This window comes from Pteropus vampyrus, unplaced genomic scaffold, assembly GCF_000151845.1.
Source record: "Pteropus vampyrus isolate Shadow unplaced genomic scaffold, Pvam_2.0 Scaffold18, whole genome shotgun sequence".
NCBI classification, from domain to species: domain Eukaryota; kingdom Metazoa; phylum Chordata; class Mammalia; order Chiroptera; family Pteropodidae; genus Pteropus; species Pteropus vampyrus.
The window spans coordinates 13,374,238-13,389,178 of NW_011888799.1; the positions used below are offsets into that span (position 1 = coordinate 13,374,238).

The following is a 14,941-nucleotide window of genomic DNA, read 5'->3' on the forward strand; positions in this document are numbered from 1 at the left end:
TTAATGTGTTTTTAGATAAAGGGCAAAAATGTACCTCAGAGTTGTCAGCAAGTTGTTGTTAAAGGCACACCTCGGAGATTTTGCAGGTTCAGTTCCAGACCACAGCAATAAAGCAAGTCACACCCCATACGAAGAATACTTTCCCACTGAAGGCTGAAGTTTGTGGCTTTTTAAAGCCATTATTTCTTTGAAATTGATGTGCAATTTTGGAAAAGCCATTTGGTTGTTGATCATTGCAGGCAAGGAGCTGGGGTGGGGACTTGAGGGAACTACCTTTTACTGAACATGTTATGTGCTGGGCACTTCACAGACTTTATCATCTGTACAATGGGGACAATAATTGCAGGTATTTAAACAGGTTACTATAAATAAAGTAATATCAATATAATTTTTTAAAGTGAGTTATAATCTTTTTGCTGGTGGAGGGTCTTGCCTTAATTTTATAAAAAGTACAACATCTGTGAAGTGTAATAAAGCAAAGCCCAATAAAAGGAGGTATGCCTGTACTAATAAGCTCAACTGGCCTGGATATCCAAGAAAGATCACTTACATGGTTGAAAATTAATGTTGGCTACTAACTAGAGCCTATCTGAAGCAGAAAACCAGTGTGAAAAACAAGGCCTCTCCACGTGATTTGGGATTCCCATAGACAGAGGGCTGTGTTCCAAAAGGAAGCATCCTAACAGAAAGTAACACATCCAGCCAAAAGATTTTCAGATGCAAGGATTTTTGAGACCTAGCCCTGAAAGTCTCAGAACATCACTTCTATAACATTCTATTGGTCAAGCCAGTCACTAAGTTAGCTCAAATTCAAAGAGAAGAGAGTGAGCCTCCACTTCTCTGGGGAGGAACAGCATACATTTACAGGGAGGGAGGAAATTCACAGCAGCACATTTTGAAGACTATCTACAATGACGACATTTAAATTATGACAGTAATTAGAATCATTTTGATTTTTAATATTTTGATAGCTGTATCAATATAACTGGTTCCTTTATAATCCTATTTTATTTTATTTTATAAGAAAAAAACAAAAATATTCAAGAAATGACAACTACACATAAACCAATAATTGGGAAATCATGAATTATTTAATTCTACATTTCAAAAATATATGCATGGAAAACAGACCATATAGAAAAAAAGAAGTACATAATTCAATTCTATCAAGTGAAAATTTTCTTGCTGTATATTAAGGACCCCAAGAGCAGCTGTTCCTGACTTGACTTGTACTTCCCCAGCCCCAATCAGGACAAAATATACATGCAAACATTCAGGTCCTCTTCTTTTGTAAGAAATATAATTCCATGAGACAAATTTCTTGAGAATAAAACTAGGTAAAATATAAATTCATGCATTTAAGGCAAGAGAAAATTTTATTAATTCTCAGCAAATTTGTAGCAGTTCAGGTTATAGAATGTGGGGTTGGTAAGAACTTTAAAAGTGATTTCTTAGTAGGCTGACCAATTCATCCTGATTTGCCATAGACTTTCTAGGTTTAATCATGAAAAGTCTGGTGTCCCAGGAAACCCCTCAGTCCTGGGTAAACCAGAGTAGTTCATCACTCTATTTACTAATGACTTTAAAGAGACTAGCTCCTAATATCCACATCTCCAAAATGGATTTCAATGGGTACTGGTTTCAGTATTCCAAAGTTCAAAGGAATTAACCAATGTACTCTGATGGACTACTGCTGCCTATTTTAAATGACCTTCATTTCTTACCTCCAGAGTTAAACTTGTAAGAATTATACACAATATTCTAAATCTTTTAAAAATATATATTTGTTGTGCTGCTTTAAATTTTTTGTAATACTGTACCCCTTTAGAAAAAGAGTGATATCTTAGAGAATATAGCTTACTTTATTTTCCCAAACTGATAGAGCTCTACAAATTGACCAATTCTATTAGAATTACCCTATCATATGAGCCTATTGATTTGGAACACTTGGCAGTATTCTAATCAGAGAGTGACCAAGGATAATCTGGTTGTCAACCTAAAAGTGCTGCTGTCTCATCAGTGAGTTATCGCTCTTAATTTTAACAAAGATATGGGGATCCTTGAGACATTAATCTCTACAGGGTTCTCATGAAAATCCAGTGCAGATGTGTGAGACTGTAAGACAAGGCAAGCATTACATTTGCCTTTGATTTGTAGGAGTCTCCAGAGAGTATACGGTTTATTCTCAGATAATTTCTAAATTACTGTCTTTTTTAGTCCTCCTTGGAAGATTTACTGTTAACCACCTCCATCATCTTGGTGGTATTGCTCTTTTCTTGCCTTCTGTTCTAGTTCTCCTGGTTTCATGAGTGTTCCTTCTCTGATTTCTCTTTCTGACACTTACATTAGAATTTCCTCTAAGATACTATCACCTAACCCCTCCTTGTATCTCTTTGTGATCGTTCTCATGTTGGCTCTATCCTTGGTTCAATCTCCAAGACTTCCTTAGCCAATTCTCTTGAGGATTACCAAATCTAAATCCAGATTCCCAACTGACTTCCCTCCCAAACTCCTGATCCACATTTCCTGTTACCATCTAAGCATCTGCACATGAAATTTTGTCTACATCTATAATGGAATTTATTATCCTCCCTGTTAAACCTATTATTTCCCCTGCATCCTCTATTCCTACTGATGACATTCCTAGCCATTCACTCATACAAAAAAGTTCTGAGTCATCTTTTCAGCCTCATTCTCTTTACCCTTCACAATTAATAAAATGCCAAGGCCTGCCAAGTTCTGCTTTTCTATCAAGTTTATAATACATATTTATATTTTTCCATAGCAATCATCAATGAATTTGTTGTTACTATGAAACTGGTAATTTATACTGTTAAGGTCAAAATAAACTTAAAAGTTCTGGGGAAAATAATGCATAATTTCTTTAAAAAATAGTTTTAAACTGTGCATGGAAGTATGCAGAAGTTACGTAGAAGAGGGAAGTTGTTAGAAGATAAAGTACATCTATTACAACTGAATAAAAGCACTCACTGTAGGTGTATACCTGTTAGGGTCACACTTCTGGAAGACTAGAGTCAGAAGTTTGTCAAGTTATAAAAGCAATGATTCTCTAGGTGGGGCTAAGTACCAAAATAAGCCCTGGTCTCTTACATATTTCACACTTGCTAATATTCCCCACATCGAAATTATGATCTACAAACCCGGGATAAGTATATCCCCTCCTAGAAAATTACTATGATACTAACACTAATGGAGTACAACAATGAGTGTGTTTCTCAGGTGAGTGATGAAAAAAGAGTTTGAAAAACCACTCAATTAGTTCCAGCAAGTTAGCAAGCCATAAAAAGTATCAGGGCCAACAAGGCTTTGGGTCCCGAGAGATTCTCAGTGAGTTCTAATTAGCCCAGAAACAAACACCATGATTGAGTTCAGCAGGGATTGGCAAAGTGAGATTAGAGAAAGGGTATCAACTTATTTTAATATATTTTTAAAATTATGTTCCTTCTGTTACTTGTAGGAAATAAAAATCTCTACCTTTATTTTAATCGAAACTTAATTTTTATGGAGAAAACATACACATAGTTAAAAAATACTTTTTAAAAAAAATTTCCACTCCTGGTTACCCACCCAGGCAAGGCCATTCCATCACAGGCCTTGGTCCATGGTTAGGGTATTTCTGTTATCAATTTATAATAAATCATTTGAATCATGGTCATTGCAACTGGAAGGAACCCCCTAGCTTCCAAGTATGTCTCACAAATGTAATCTTATTTTAAGGACACAAATCTAAAACAACAAATAAAGCTGCAGTATTCTTTCTCAATTTTAGGAGGCAGTTTGCAATGCTAGGTTGAGAACAAGGAGACTGAAATTTTGCTCTTACCCCTGGTATGAAATATAATAAAAGTTTGGGCAATAATATTAATGTGTTTCATAGCACTTCACAATTTTTAAAACACTTGCATTACCTTAGCTCATTCTAGTTGGGCTAGATAGCCACTAAGTTCCCTACCAGCTCAAAGATTCTATGTATCTATATTTTATATATATATATTACGATTTACTTAACACAAGTAAATGTGTGTAAAGACACTCCAAAGTAAAACAAATTACTAGATAATCATTTAGTTCATCAAAGGAGTCCATATTGCAAAGGATTTTGCTCTTAAATTGCTTTAAACAGTAAGCTTCTACAGTATATTTGCAGTCTGCGGAAATACCTGCATCCTGGCACCTGAGATCCTGATTTTTCCTTCTGTGGGAAGGATGTAGCCTGAACATCTTTTACCTAAGTAAAATTCACAGAGATCTAAGTTCCCCTCTAAGAAAATGCCTAAAAGGAAGGAGATTTATACAGTATCTAAAAGATCGTTTGATCTTTGGTTCAGATTTTCTTTTTATTTATTTTCATTGGATAATAATGCTAATTAAAGTTTCTGTGTCAAAATATCTCTTAAAATAATATTTGTCTGTGCTTCCCCATAAAATCTTAAGGAATAGCTCTCCCATTTATATTCTATATAGGATTAAAGAAAATTTTGACTGTTGTCCCCATGGACTTTTAATTTCTGCCCTGAAAGAAAGAAAATCACTCAAAATATTTGTGCTTCATTTCTCCCCTTTCCCCACCACACTCTTCTTTCCTATGAAGAGGTTTCTGCTCATGCATGTAGACTTGGCCACAGGTTGCAGTCTAAACACTGTCACCCATCCCATCACAGAGTGAGCAATCCCAGATTGGGGGCCCAATTATGTTGGATGGTTGAAGACTCTCACTTTCAGGCAGGTAAGAGGCTATACGATAACACCAAGTATTATAGATAATAAAGAATAAATAAACTAAAATCCTTTGACCAGTCTGTCTCCTTGGTGTTCTTCAATTTCTGACTTGTGTAAGGCAACAGAATCTAAAGTCTGCCCAGAGTAGGAAGACAGCACAAATTTACCAGACCCTAAAAACACTCAAATCTTTTGAATTAAGTCAGGTACATCTGCTCTTAATTACATGTGTACACACACACTCACACACATAAACACATACATAGTGGTAGATTAAAGATAGTTGCAAGTTCTTTGCTATTCTTCTCATTGAGAGTGGAGCTTAATTCTCCTTCCCTGTATCTGAGCTCATTTTAGTGCCTTGCTTGACCAAGAGAATGTAATGATTATGATATTCTGATGCAGCTAGGGCTGGCTCAGAAGGCACGTAGCTTCCAACCAAGTCTCTTGGGCTGCTTACTCCTGGGGAACTCCTTCCTAGGCTGTTTCTTCTTGGAATCCAACTGCCACTATGTGAGAAAGCCCAAGAAGTCCCAGAGAGAAACTCATGTTGAGAAGAACTAAGACTTCTTAGCTGACTTCCCTGAGTAGCTTCCAGCCAATAACCAGCATCAACCATCAGTTATATGAGTGAACCTTCTTGGACCATGCAGACAAGTTGAGCCTTTAGATGACTGAAGCCCATCCACTATCTGACTGCAATGCATGGATGACCCCAGTAAGACTACCCCAGCCTAACCCTACCTGATAAAATTGTGAACAAAATAAATTGTATATTTTAAGCTGTTAACTTTCTAGGTGGTTTGTTAAGTAAAGACAGATTTCCAGGACACACACACTACAACAGTCACCCTTCTGATGCCGTGCATCATAAAGAGGACTCCACTAACTCGAGTTTAAATTTCTTCCCTTTCCTACTTGCTAGTAATCCAGAATAAATGGTGTGATGGCTTGTATGACTTTTCTGTCTCATCCAAATGGGACAAGACCAGAATTTTGAAAACTACTCAAGCTACAGAGATAACACTAATATTTATAATATTTTGTCTCTAATTGATGTCGCAGACCTAAATTTCTGTATTGTGTGTATCTTACCCTAAATTAGTTATAATATCAGGTAAGGAAAAGGTAAATTAAGTTAATAATGCTATATTCACAATATTTTGTCAAAATTCCTTCCTCTAAAAATTACTTTCTGATTTATGATCATTTTACCTCACGTCACCAACTTTAATGCCTTGACACTTAACAAGGAAATGTGTTAAATACTGCCGTCTTTGAACATCACATGACTTGAATGAACTTCTCTGCTATTTAAAGTACCCAAGTATTGAAAATCTGAACAAACAGAAGAACCATTATAAAAGAAAAACAGTTCTCTCTCATTCATCTTCAAATAAGGACAGTTCAAAGTAATACAGAAAATGGAACACAGTGAATTCTATCATACACACAAACACATACACACACACATACAAACATGCTGGAGGCTATATGATATCATATCTGTATCCTTCAAAACAGAATCCTATCATTTGGAATTATAATACATTTTCCTTTCTTTCATTAAGCCTGCCCTGCATGAAAAGGGTGTCATCTTGTCATAGCTGAAACTCCCTCAGAGAAAGCACTGGGAACATCTTACACAAATACTCTCAGATCAGTTCAAGATAAAACATAAAGTATAGTTTCATTTCAAGATCATTTTACCCCTTGACCAGCTATGCTTGTGAAGATTTGAAATTTTCGTAGTATGGTAGATAGAACTTGTTCCCACCTTGTAAGATGTCTAGAACACAGTTAGACCAATTCTCCCAATATGTAGGAGGCAAAGACAATCAGATATACTTGTTTGTGTGAAGAAAAGTTATCATAAACTAAACTACAAGAACAAATTCTTCATGATTACCTCAGCTTACTCCATATAATACCACTGAGAAGAATTTACAGCTCTTTCAAAATCCAATGTCTATAAAGACAGAACGCCTTGAAGGAAATGGTGCCATACTTAAGATATCTTTTATTAGTACAGTAAAGTCCTATTTTTATGGAATAGGTTGGGTCTGAGGTCATTCCATAAAATTGATTTCTCAGAAAATGGAAATAGGCAATTTACCCTAAGAATTTTATTGAAAAATTATGCTATTCTATTTGAATAATGATGGGAATGTTCTACACATTTCCTTTATTAATGAATTAAAATACACAAAACACCATAAAATTATATTAGAGGTTCAAAAGTATCACTTAAATCTTCTTTACCAGTCACTTTCATTTTATAAAATCAGCAGTTCCATTAAAATCGTATTATGTAAAAATGGGTTTTTACTGTAATAATAGTTATTACCTATTTAGCTCCCAAGGATGTTGTGAAAATTAAATAATAAGCCATTGGAAAGCAAATACAAAGTGTCGCTAATACCAGAGGCCAAGAAGGGCAGCCAGATGGAAAAATGAAGGAAAAGAGCACCTGATACATTAAAAATCACAGCTTTCACCTATAATTCCATTACTGCCAATACTCAATGCAGTAGTCATGTGTGCTGACGTGATCTCATTTAATCTTTTCAACATTATAATATCTTAATTATAGCCCTCATAATGATGAAGGTCAGAAAGGTTTAAAACTTGTCCAATGTCACACCAGTTGGTAAATGTCAGAATCCAAATGTGAACCCAGGTTGATCCTTGTCGACAGCTCCTGCTGTATCTCCTGAAGCATCACTATCTACCCAAGATGACTTTGTGTTTTATAACTGCTTCTCAGCCTCTTACTCTACCTTTCAAGGTCCATTTCAAATGCCTCTTCCTCCACAAAGCTATCTCTCTTCTACTTACCTAAGACACTTTGATTCTAAATACTTCTGTTTTGATTACAATTATTTGTTATATTAATATATATTGTAATCAAATTGTAATTTGATTACAATTATTTGTTATATTAATATATATTGTTAACCCAGCTAATATCACTAACTGAGGTCACAGCTGTATCTGACTTGCCTTTGTAGCCTCAGATTGGGAGCACCTGGCTCAGTGCCTTGAACACAGTATTCAGTAAATGTTGGTTAAACTGAATTAGAAAGGAGTGTTAACTTGAATTACAACTAGATTTGCCACCAGATGCAAAGCAAATGTTTTTACCAATGGCTCATTACATCAGACACCTCTTTGAGAAGTTTCTCCAGTTTTTCTGTGTGTGTGTGTACCTAATGAGGATGTGGTAAGCCTGAACTCCTCAAGTAAAGTATCCGACATATGCTAGGTACTCAGGAAATAGTTGTTTCCTTCATTTTAATTCCACGTGAAGGGAACAATGTGAACAGCAAGCAGAGAAGTATGAATTCAGTATAAAATGCAGACTTATTTGAATGAACCAGAGAAGGCAGGGATGGTGAGTTTTTAAAAATGTATGATAAAGAGTTAGGGCACTGAAACCAAACTGATTTTCTACTCCAGCTTCTTCAGCATCTTTACTTACTAACTGAATAAAACTTGGGCAAATTACTTAACCTCTATGTGTCCCAGGTTTCTCAGCTATAAAAAGGAGAGTAATAACAGGATCCTCACAGAAAGTAGTTGTGAGAATTAATTGAGAAAATCCATGTAGAACACATAGTACAGTGCATGGCATACACAAAGCATTCAAATTATAGTTGCCGCTATCACCATTATCATCATCATAAAAATCTCTATTCTTAGGAATCTGTTCAAAAGAGAAGACATTACTTTCCACAGACCTGTAAAATCTTATAGTTGTAACTGTGTCACACTCAGAGGTTTATTTCTGTTATTAAATTATGGATGGTAGCACTGACATGTGCACTTCATTCAAGCAATACTTATTGTCTCTTTTGTGCCAGACTTTGGTAAACAAACATACTCAATTCAAAGAATGAAAGAAACTAGGAGAGCCACGAAAAGGTTAAGAATGCAAGCCGCAAATAGAAAGAGGAGATAAATAAAGCCCAAAGGTCAATCAGAGGTCAAAATACCAAGGTTTACCAATAATCAGAAGAGAAAAATAAGCCAGAACGGCTCCTACATAAAATCCAAAACTGAACAGAACAATGAATTAAAATGCTGGCCACTATAAGATAAGTTGCTGGAGTTCAAAAAGGCTTATTAAAGAAGAGGAGAAAGACAACAGGAGAAGAGTAAGGACTTCAGTTATTATATATTACATATCTGTTTTCATTTACTTATCTTTCCATTTGAAAACTAAAAGTAATGAACAGTAACTACAAGTTTTAAAAATCTGAACTACTCTGGTTCTTACAATAATACTCAGGATCAATTGATTATACATCCAATGCCTATGACCACCCTCCTACACACCTTTCTTCAAAGCACGATTTGTTCTATTTAAAAGTAACTTCATGGAGAATTCAGGTCCATCTTATAAGATGACCATGAACAAAGGATGATAGAGAATGCCAGAGGCTCCAGGCAGCCAGGGCACACAGTGGATACGATCAACTGCAATGCCAAGCAAGATAGCTAAAATTGCTCCTCACTCAGCATAAAGGTCCCAAAGGATATTAAAAGCTTGGCATCCTTCAAAAGCTTCTCTTGCTTCCTGCATAGGGTGGGAGAAACAGCTTGCTTAGCAGGAAAAACCATAGCCCAGGGCCAATCCGCTGGCTAGGTTCATCAAAGAGATGGCTGGAACAGAACAGATTTTTTATTTTTGTATAGGAATGACTCATGAGCTTGTTTATTCAAAAAATTACATCTCCACTGAGAGAGGTGGATGATAGGGGAGTTGGATAATAATGATAGTTCAAGTTCGTATTGGTCAGCCCACTCACTCTTGTCCCTCGTCACTCTATGCAGTTACACAGGCATTCCGCCATTGCCCAGAAGATAGTATGTTTTAATCATCATGCTGCCCTCATTTTTCATCATTAATAAAGCAAACAACACAAACTACTCTCTTTTGTTTACTCTTAGTCCTTTTAGAGAAAGAATGTACTTGATTAGTTAAAAATATGGGCTTGGAGTAAGAATTCCTGGGTTAAGATTCTGATTCTGCTCAATTGCAAACTGTGTGACCATGGGCAAGTTTTTAACTGCCCTGGGTCTCTGTTTCTGTCAGTAAAAATGGGGATAAAAATGTTATTTATATCACAGAGTTATTGTGGGGATTAAATTGGTTAACGTATAGAGACTGATTCCACCATATTGTTAGTTTTCAACAAATGTTTGATATTATCATTATTATTACCTCACAGATGACCAAATGTTCATCTTCCAATACAGATCTTTTTATTCAGCATTACCTTAAGAAGTTCAAGTCAAACCATAAATATAATTAGGTTTTTTACAGAAAAAAAAATTTCCTGAAGAAAAAATTTTCTGGAAATTATAGTAAATATCTCTTAAGAAAAATTTTATAAGTAAGTATGAATATGTGCATCTGTATATCTGAGGATATACATCTTTCTCCTATAAGTATGTATATAAGGAGAAAGTTCTAGATAGACTTATGCATAGACAGATAATTGATAGATGATAGATGGATAGATGATAGATAGATAGATGGATAGACAGATAGATAGATAGACAGACTTTTATTTTTCTATTTAATTTACCTGTTCCTTTTTTAACATCTTTGAAAAATCATGTCAACAGAAGAACTTACTTGTCATTTTTTTTCAGTCCTCTATGTAAAAGATATACAAAGGTAAAAAATAAGAAGGCGTTTGCAAATTGCTTCTTTTCATACACTTGATGTCTTTCAAACACAAGCTGTAAGTCTGTTCTCTGACACATAAGAAAATTTATCCAGTTAGTCAATTATTTTAAGTCCTCTTCACTTTATAACTACTTATTCCACCTTTAAAGAAGGTAGGCTGAGCTATCTTTTCTGGATTTCCCTGGATTATAAAATTCTTCTATATTAACCCAAAAAAAGAAAGTTTGTAGACATAAGTGCCTACTTATTTCTACATTATTTTCTGTGTTGTACAATGTATTTAAATGACAAATAATCCCCAATCGGATCAGCCTGGTTTAGTCTGTCTGTGATTATTTAGTTCATGGACTGTTGTACTCACTGGGTAAAATCAGGACGTCATCTCCAGGGCCTGGAATGGTATGGTTGTGTCCTCCCCACCCCTCTTCAACACCTGTCCATGCTTCAGGGAGGGACCATTTTAAAGCTGATTCAGGTGCAGAGGTAGAAGCTAGAAAACAAAGGAAAATAGCAAGAGTAACCGAAAATCTGATTTGGTATGATAACTTGAAAATTGTATTATTATTTTAGAATGCTGGTGATATTTTTACCACCCGAAGAAGGGGTTTTTTAATATTTATAAACTTCCAAAAAATATATATATCAGATATGAAGCCAGTAATTATTCAATCTTTTGATTACCTCCACTTCTAGGAAAAATATATCCTATTTTTGGTATTAAACATTGTTTTGTCATATTATAAATATCACATATGCTTATCATCAAATATTTGGAAAATGCAAATATCGAAAGAAAAAGAGAAAAATAATAATTGTCTACAATCTCACCACCTAGAGATAGCAGCCATTAACCTTTTATTTGAATTTCCTTGCAGAATTTCTCAGCATTTTAATGTAACTGAGACTATATCATCTATGCAATTTTAAATCCAGTTCTTATTTTACTTAGCTTAGCGGTTTTTCGTATGCATTTTCTAATGTCATTAAAATGCCTTGTAAACATAATTTTAACGGCTACATAATATTCTATCTAATAAAAAGCCCATAATTTACTTAATCCCTAATGTTTGATATTTAGGCTCTTTCCATTTTCTTTTTAAATTATAAATAAAAGTGTTAAATATCTCTATGCAAATTTGCCAGTAATCTTGATTTCTTCTTAAAATAGAATTTTAGCAAATGGAATCACTGAGTCGAATGGTATGATCTCACAGATCTTAATGCATATTAAAGACAGGATAACAACCTAGGTACTGTAGTAATTTCCATGCAGTTCATATGTTCCAAAAGGTTTTTATTGATTCTGCCACTGATGATCAAATGGTATTTTCTTTTCAATCATCCCACTGGCCTCTTCATCAGGGAATTGAAATATAAACCTACTAATTTCCAATTAGAAATGCCTAGTATCACATTATGCACAACACCTGGCCGAACTGGACCCACGTGTTCTTTTCTGGAATGGAATCCCTAGTACAGAGTCAGAAGAGGATGGAAAGGTTCACAGATGATCAAATGTTCATCTTTTAGTATAGACCTTCTTTTATTCAGTATTACCTTAAGAAGTTCAAATTAAATTATAAATGGAATTAAGTCTTATAGGGGAAATATATTTGTTCTGTGAAAAATATTTTTTTCTCAGGCTAGAAAAATTTCCCGGGAGTTTCAAGAACTCATATGATGGTAATCTCACACTATTAGCAAGAGGGAAGAATCTCTTCCATTACTTGCTATTTCATAAGCATAAATAATCAGTGCCTTCTCTATCAGAATTGTCCTAAAAATGTAGGGATATGAAAAGGAATGTTATGCCACACTTGCCCCCAAGGAGCTAATAGCAATATGTAAGTTGTGTAAGCAAATATTGAAAGGATAGAACTCTAAAGGGAGTTATTTGTAATGGTACTTGACAAAGGGAGGACATAAGACCTTGCCAGGGCAGGATTCCTGGAGAGGGAGCATCTGGGGTGCATTTTCAAAGCTTAGTAGCTATAAAAGTAAAGGGAGAGTGGGATGTAGTGAGGGTATGTAGTGAGAGTGTGCATTTCATACAGAAAGACAAGCATGGGCAAAGGCAAGAAATAAGAGATCAAGTAGAAGAATTATAGGCAGTTTGGTATTGCTGAGCCACAGAGCTGGAAGGAGGCAAATGATGGGGTTGGAGAAATAATCAAAAGTCAAAATGTGAAGGATAAAAAGATGGAGGAGCCAAGGATGACCTCTGGGTTTCCAGAGTGAGTGGTGATGGATAGAGATGTCCTTTAAGACAGGGGTTCCCAACCCCCAGGCTGCAGACCGCTACAGGTCAGGTCCATGGCTTGTTAGGAACCAGGCCACACAGCAGGAGGTGAGTGGCAGGAAAAGGAGCAAAGCTTCATCTGAATTTGCAGCCACTCCCCAGCACTAGCATCATTGCCTCAGCTCCATCTCAGATCATCAGCATTAGATTCTCATTGGAACACTGGTCCCTGGTGCCAAAAAGGTTGGGGACACCTGCTTTAAGACATACATTAATAAATTCAGTTTGGGCCATGCAGAATTTCGAGTGTCTACGAGGCCTTCAGGTGAAGATACACAGCAACAGGGGATGACTATAAACCTGAAGGTTGGGAGGGAGCTCTGAGTCAGAGAAATGGATTTTTGCATCACCTGCTCAGAGGTTGTATTTGAAACTCTGAGGATGATTGTAAGAGCTCCAGAGTATTATAGTATGAAAAGAGAAGATGACTGCGGTCAGAACCATGGGAGAACACCCAGTTATTTTGTCTACCCAAACCCAACTCTACAGTAAGTCGCGGTCTAATTAGGGCCCGGGGATAATTTAAAAGTATTTAGATTGTGGTCAAGTAGAAATCCTAGGTAATTTAATTATCACAAAATATACCCCACACCGTGGAAATCAGGCAACATTGTGAAACAAGCCTTACTCGGAAAAATGTTTTATAAATATTTTATGAAAGCTAATACTATGGTACCTTTCTAAGTTTCCTTCCAATTTTGCCTCCTTTCCAATACTATACCCTAAATAGTCAGGTGGAGATAAGATAGAGGTGTTTGTTGAAGTGGCCACTAACTAGCACCACAAAGACTAGAAAAAGATGTCTTGATACCTTATTTCCAGTGATATTTTAAACAGGCAATGACAGGTTCTTTAAACCTTCATGCCAAGCCCCCAAACCCTTAATTGCCTCAATTTTATATCACGGATGTTGGAAACAAAACATTCTTCACTTTTGTCATCTTCACTCTTGTTTATGGGAGGGCAAAAGATGTCTTCAATTGAACAAAATAAATCTTAAGATAGTTATTTTACAGGATGTTATTGTGAATGAATTTGATCATTCTAGATCATCCTGTCTTTTAAGAACACTTAATAGAGAAGGAAACACATTTCAGTCTACTGTAGGTATTCATATAGAAGCCAGTTAATATCTGGCTTCTATATAACTATTATTACTATAGAAAGGTGGAGAGAGAAAAAGAAGCCTACAACAATTAAAGAAGAATCCATCAGAGATAGACAGAGAGAACCAGGAGAGAGGACAATCTTGGAAGCCTAAGCAATAGAGCATATCAAGAAGGAAGAAGTGATCTTGTTAACACCAAAGTTCTGATAAAAGAGGGAATAAGAAATGGCTATTGAATTTGGTGACCAGGTCATGGGTGAACAGCATGAGAGCATTCCCAGTGGAGTGGTCAAAGTGGGAACCATTGTGGATTACAGTGGATTGAGGAATGTACTGGAGGGAGGGAAGTGAAGACATTGGATCAGATTATTTACAAAGCTCACTGAGGAAGGACCAGCTTTAAGATTAGAGATTCTGTCTCTGATCTGTCTTCCAAATCTTTACATAAGTTAGATTTATCTTGAAACTTGAGTCCTTGAATTTTGGTCAGGGCCAACATTTGTGGTGAAGCCTGACCCTGCTTTTCACAAACCTGTTATTCAACGACAACCAAAATTTGAAGCAGTCTTGAATTTCATATCTGAGCTGAATATTGTCCTCTCCATCTTAATTCTTCATCCACCCAAGCTTTGTATGGCTCTGATTGAAGAGGAAGCTATTGTTTTGAGAAGTTTGCAGAAGAGATATCAACTGGAGAAGGATTAGATGAGTACTTGTAAATTTTGTTTTGTTTTAATTGGGAAGCAATGAAAAAAAGTAGCCAGTAAAGCAGGAGAAGTTAACTACACAAGACAAAATGTTGTTTGCTGATGAAACAATATTCAGAAGATGCTGGAAAGGATGAGTTGACTTTAAACAGGAGAAAAGTTGATGAAATCTCAGAGACCAGAGGAAAAGAAATAAAGTTAGATCTGTGGGGATAAGGTTGGAAAATTTAGGGAGAGAATATATGATCATCTGAATGTTCTCACATGGCTGTGGACAACATTCAAAATTAGCCCCCACTGAAAAGACAATATGGCTGAGATAAAGCCTTTTCAGAAATATTTTTATTTTCCATCAAAATGAGTTGCTTCACCCATTCCCCCACCCCATC

At 35.8% G+C, this 14,941-nt stretch overlaps 1 protein-coding gene across 1 annotated transcript in view; it reads right to left on the reverse strand.

Annotated features, from left to right (window-relative positions):
- LOC105288587 (fibrocystin-like) overlaps positions 1 to 14,941 on the reverse strand; it is a 301,050-nt gene that overhangs the window by 180,235 nt on the left and 105,874 nt on the right. Inside the window, exon 16 of the mRNA XM_023527696.1 lies at positions 10,800 to 10,928. Within this exon, the coding sequence (XP_023383464.1) occupies positions 10,800 to 10,928 (129 nt within the window). The remainder of the gene's footprint in view (positions 1 to 10,799; positions 10,929 to 14,941) is intronic.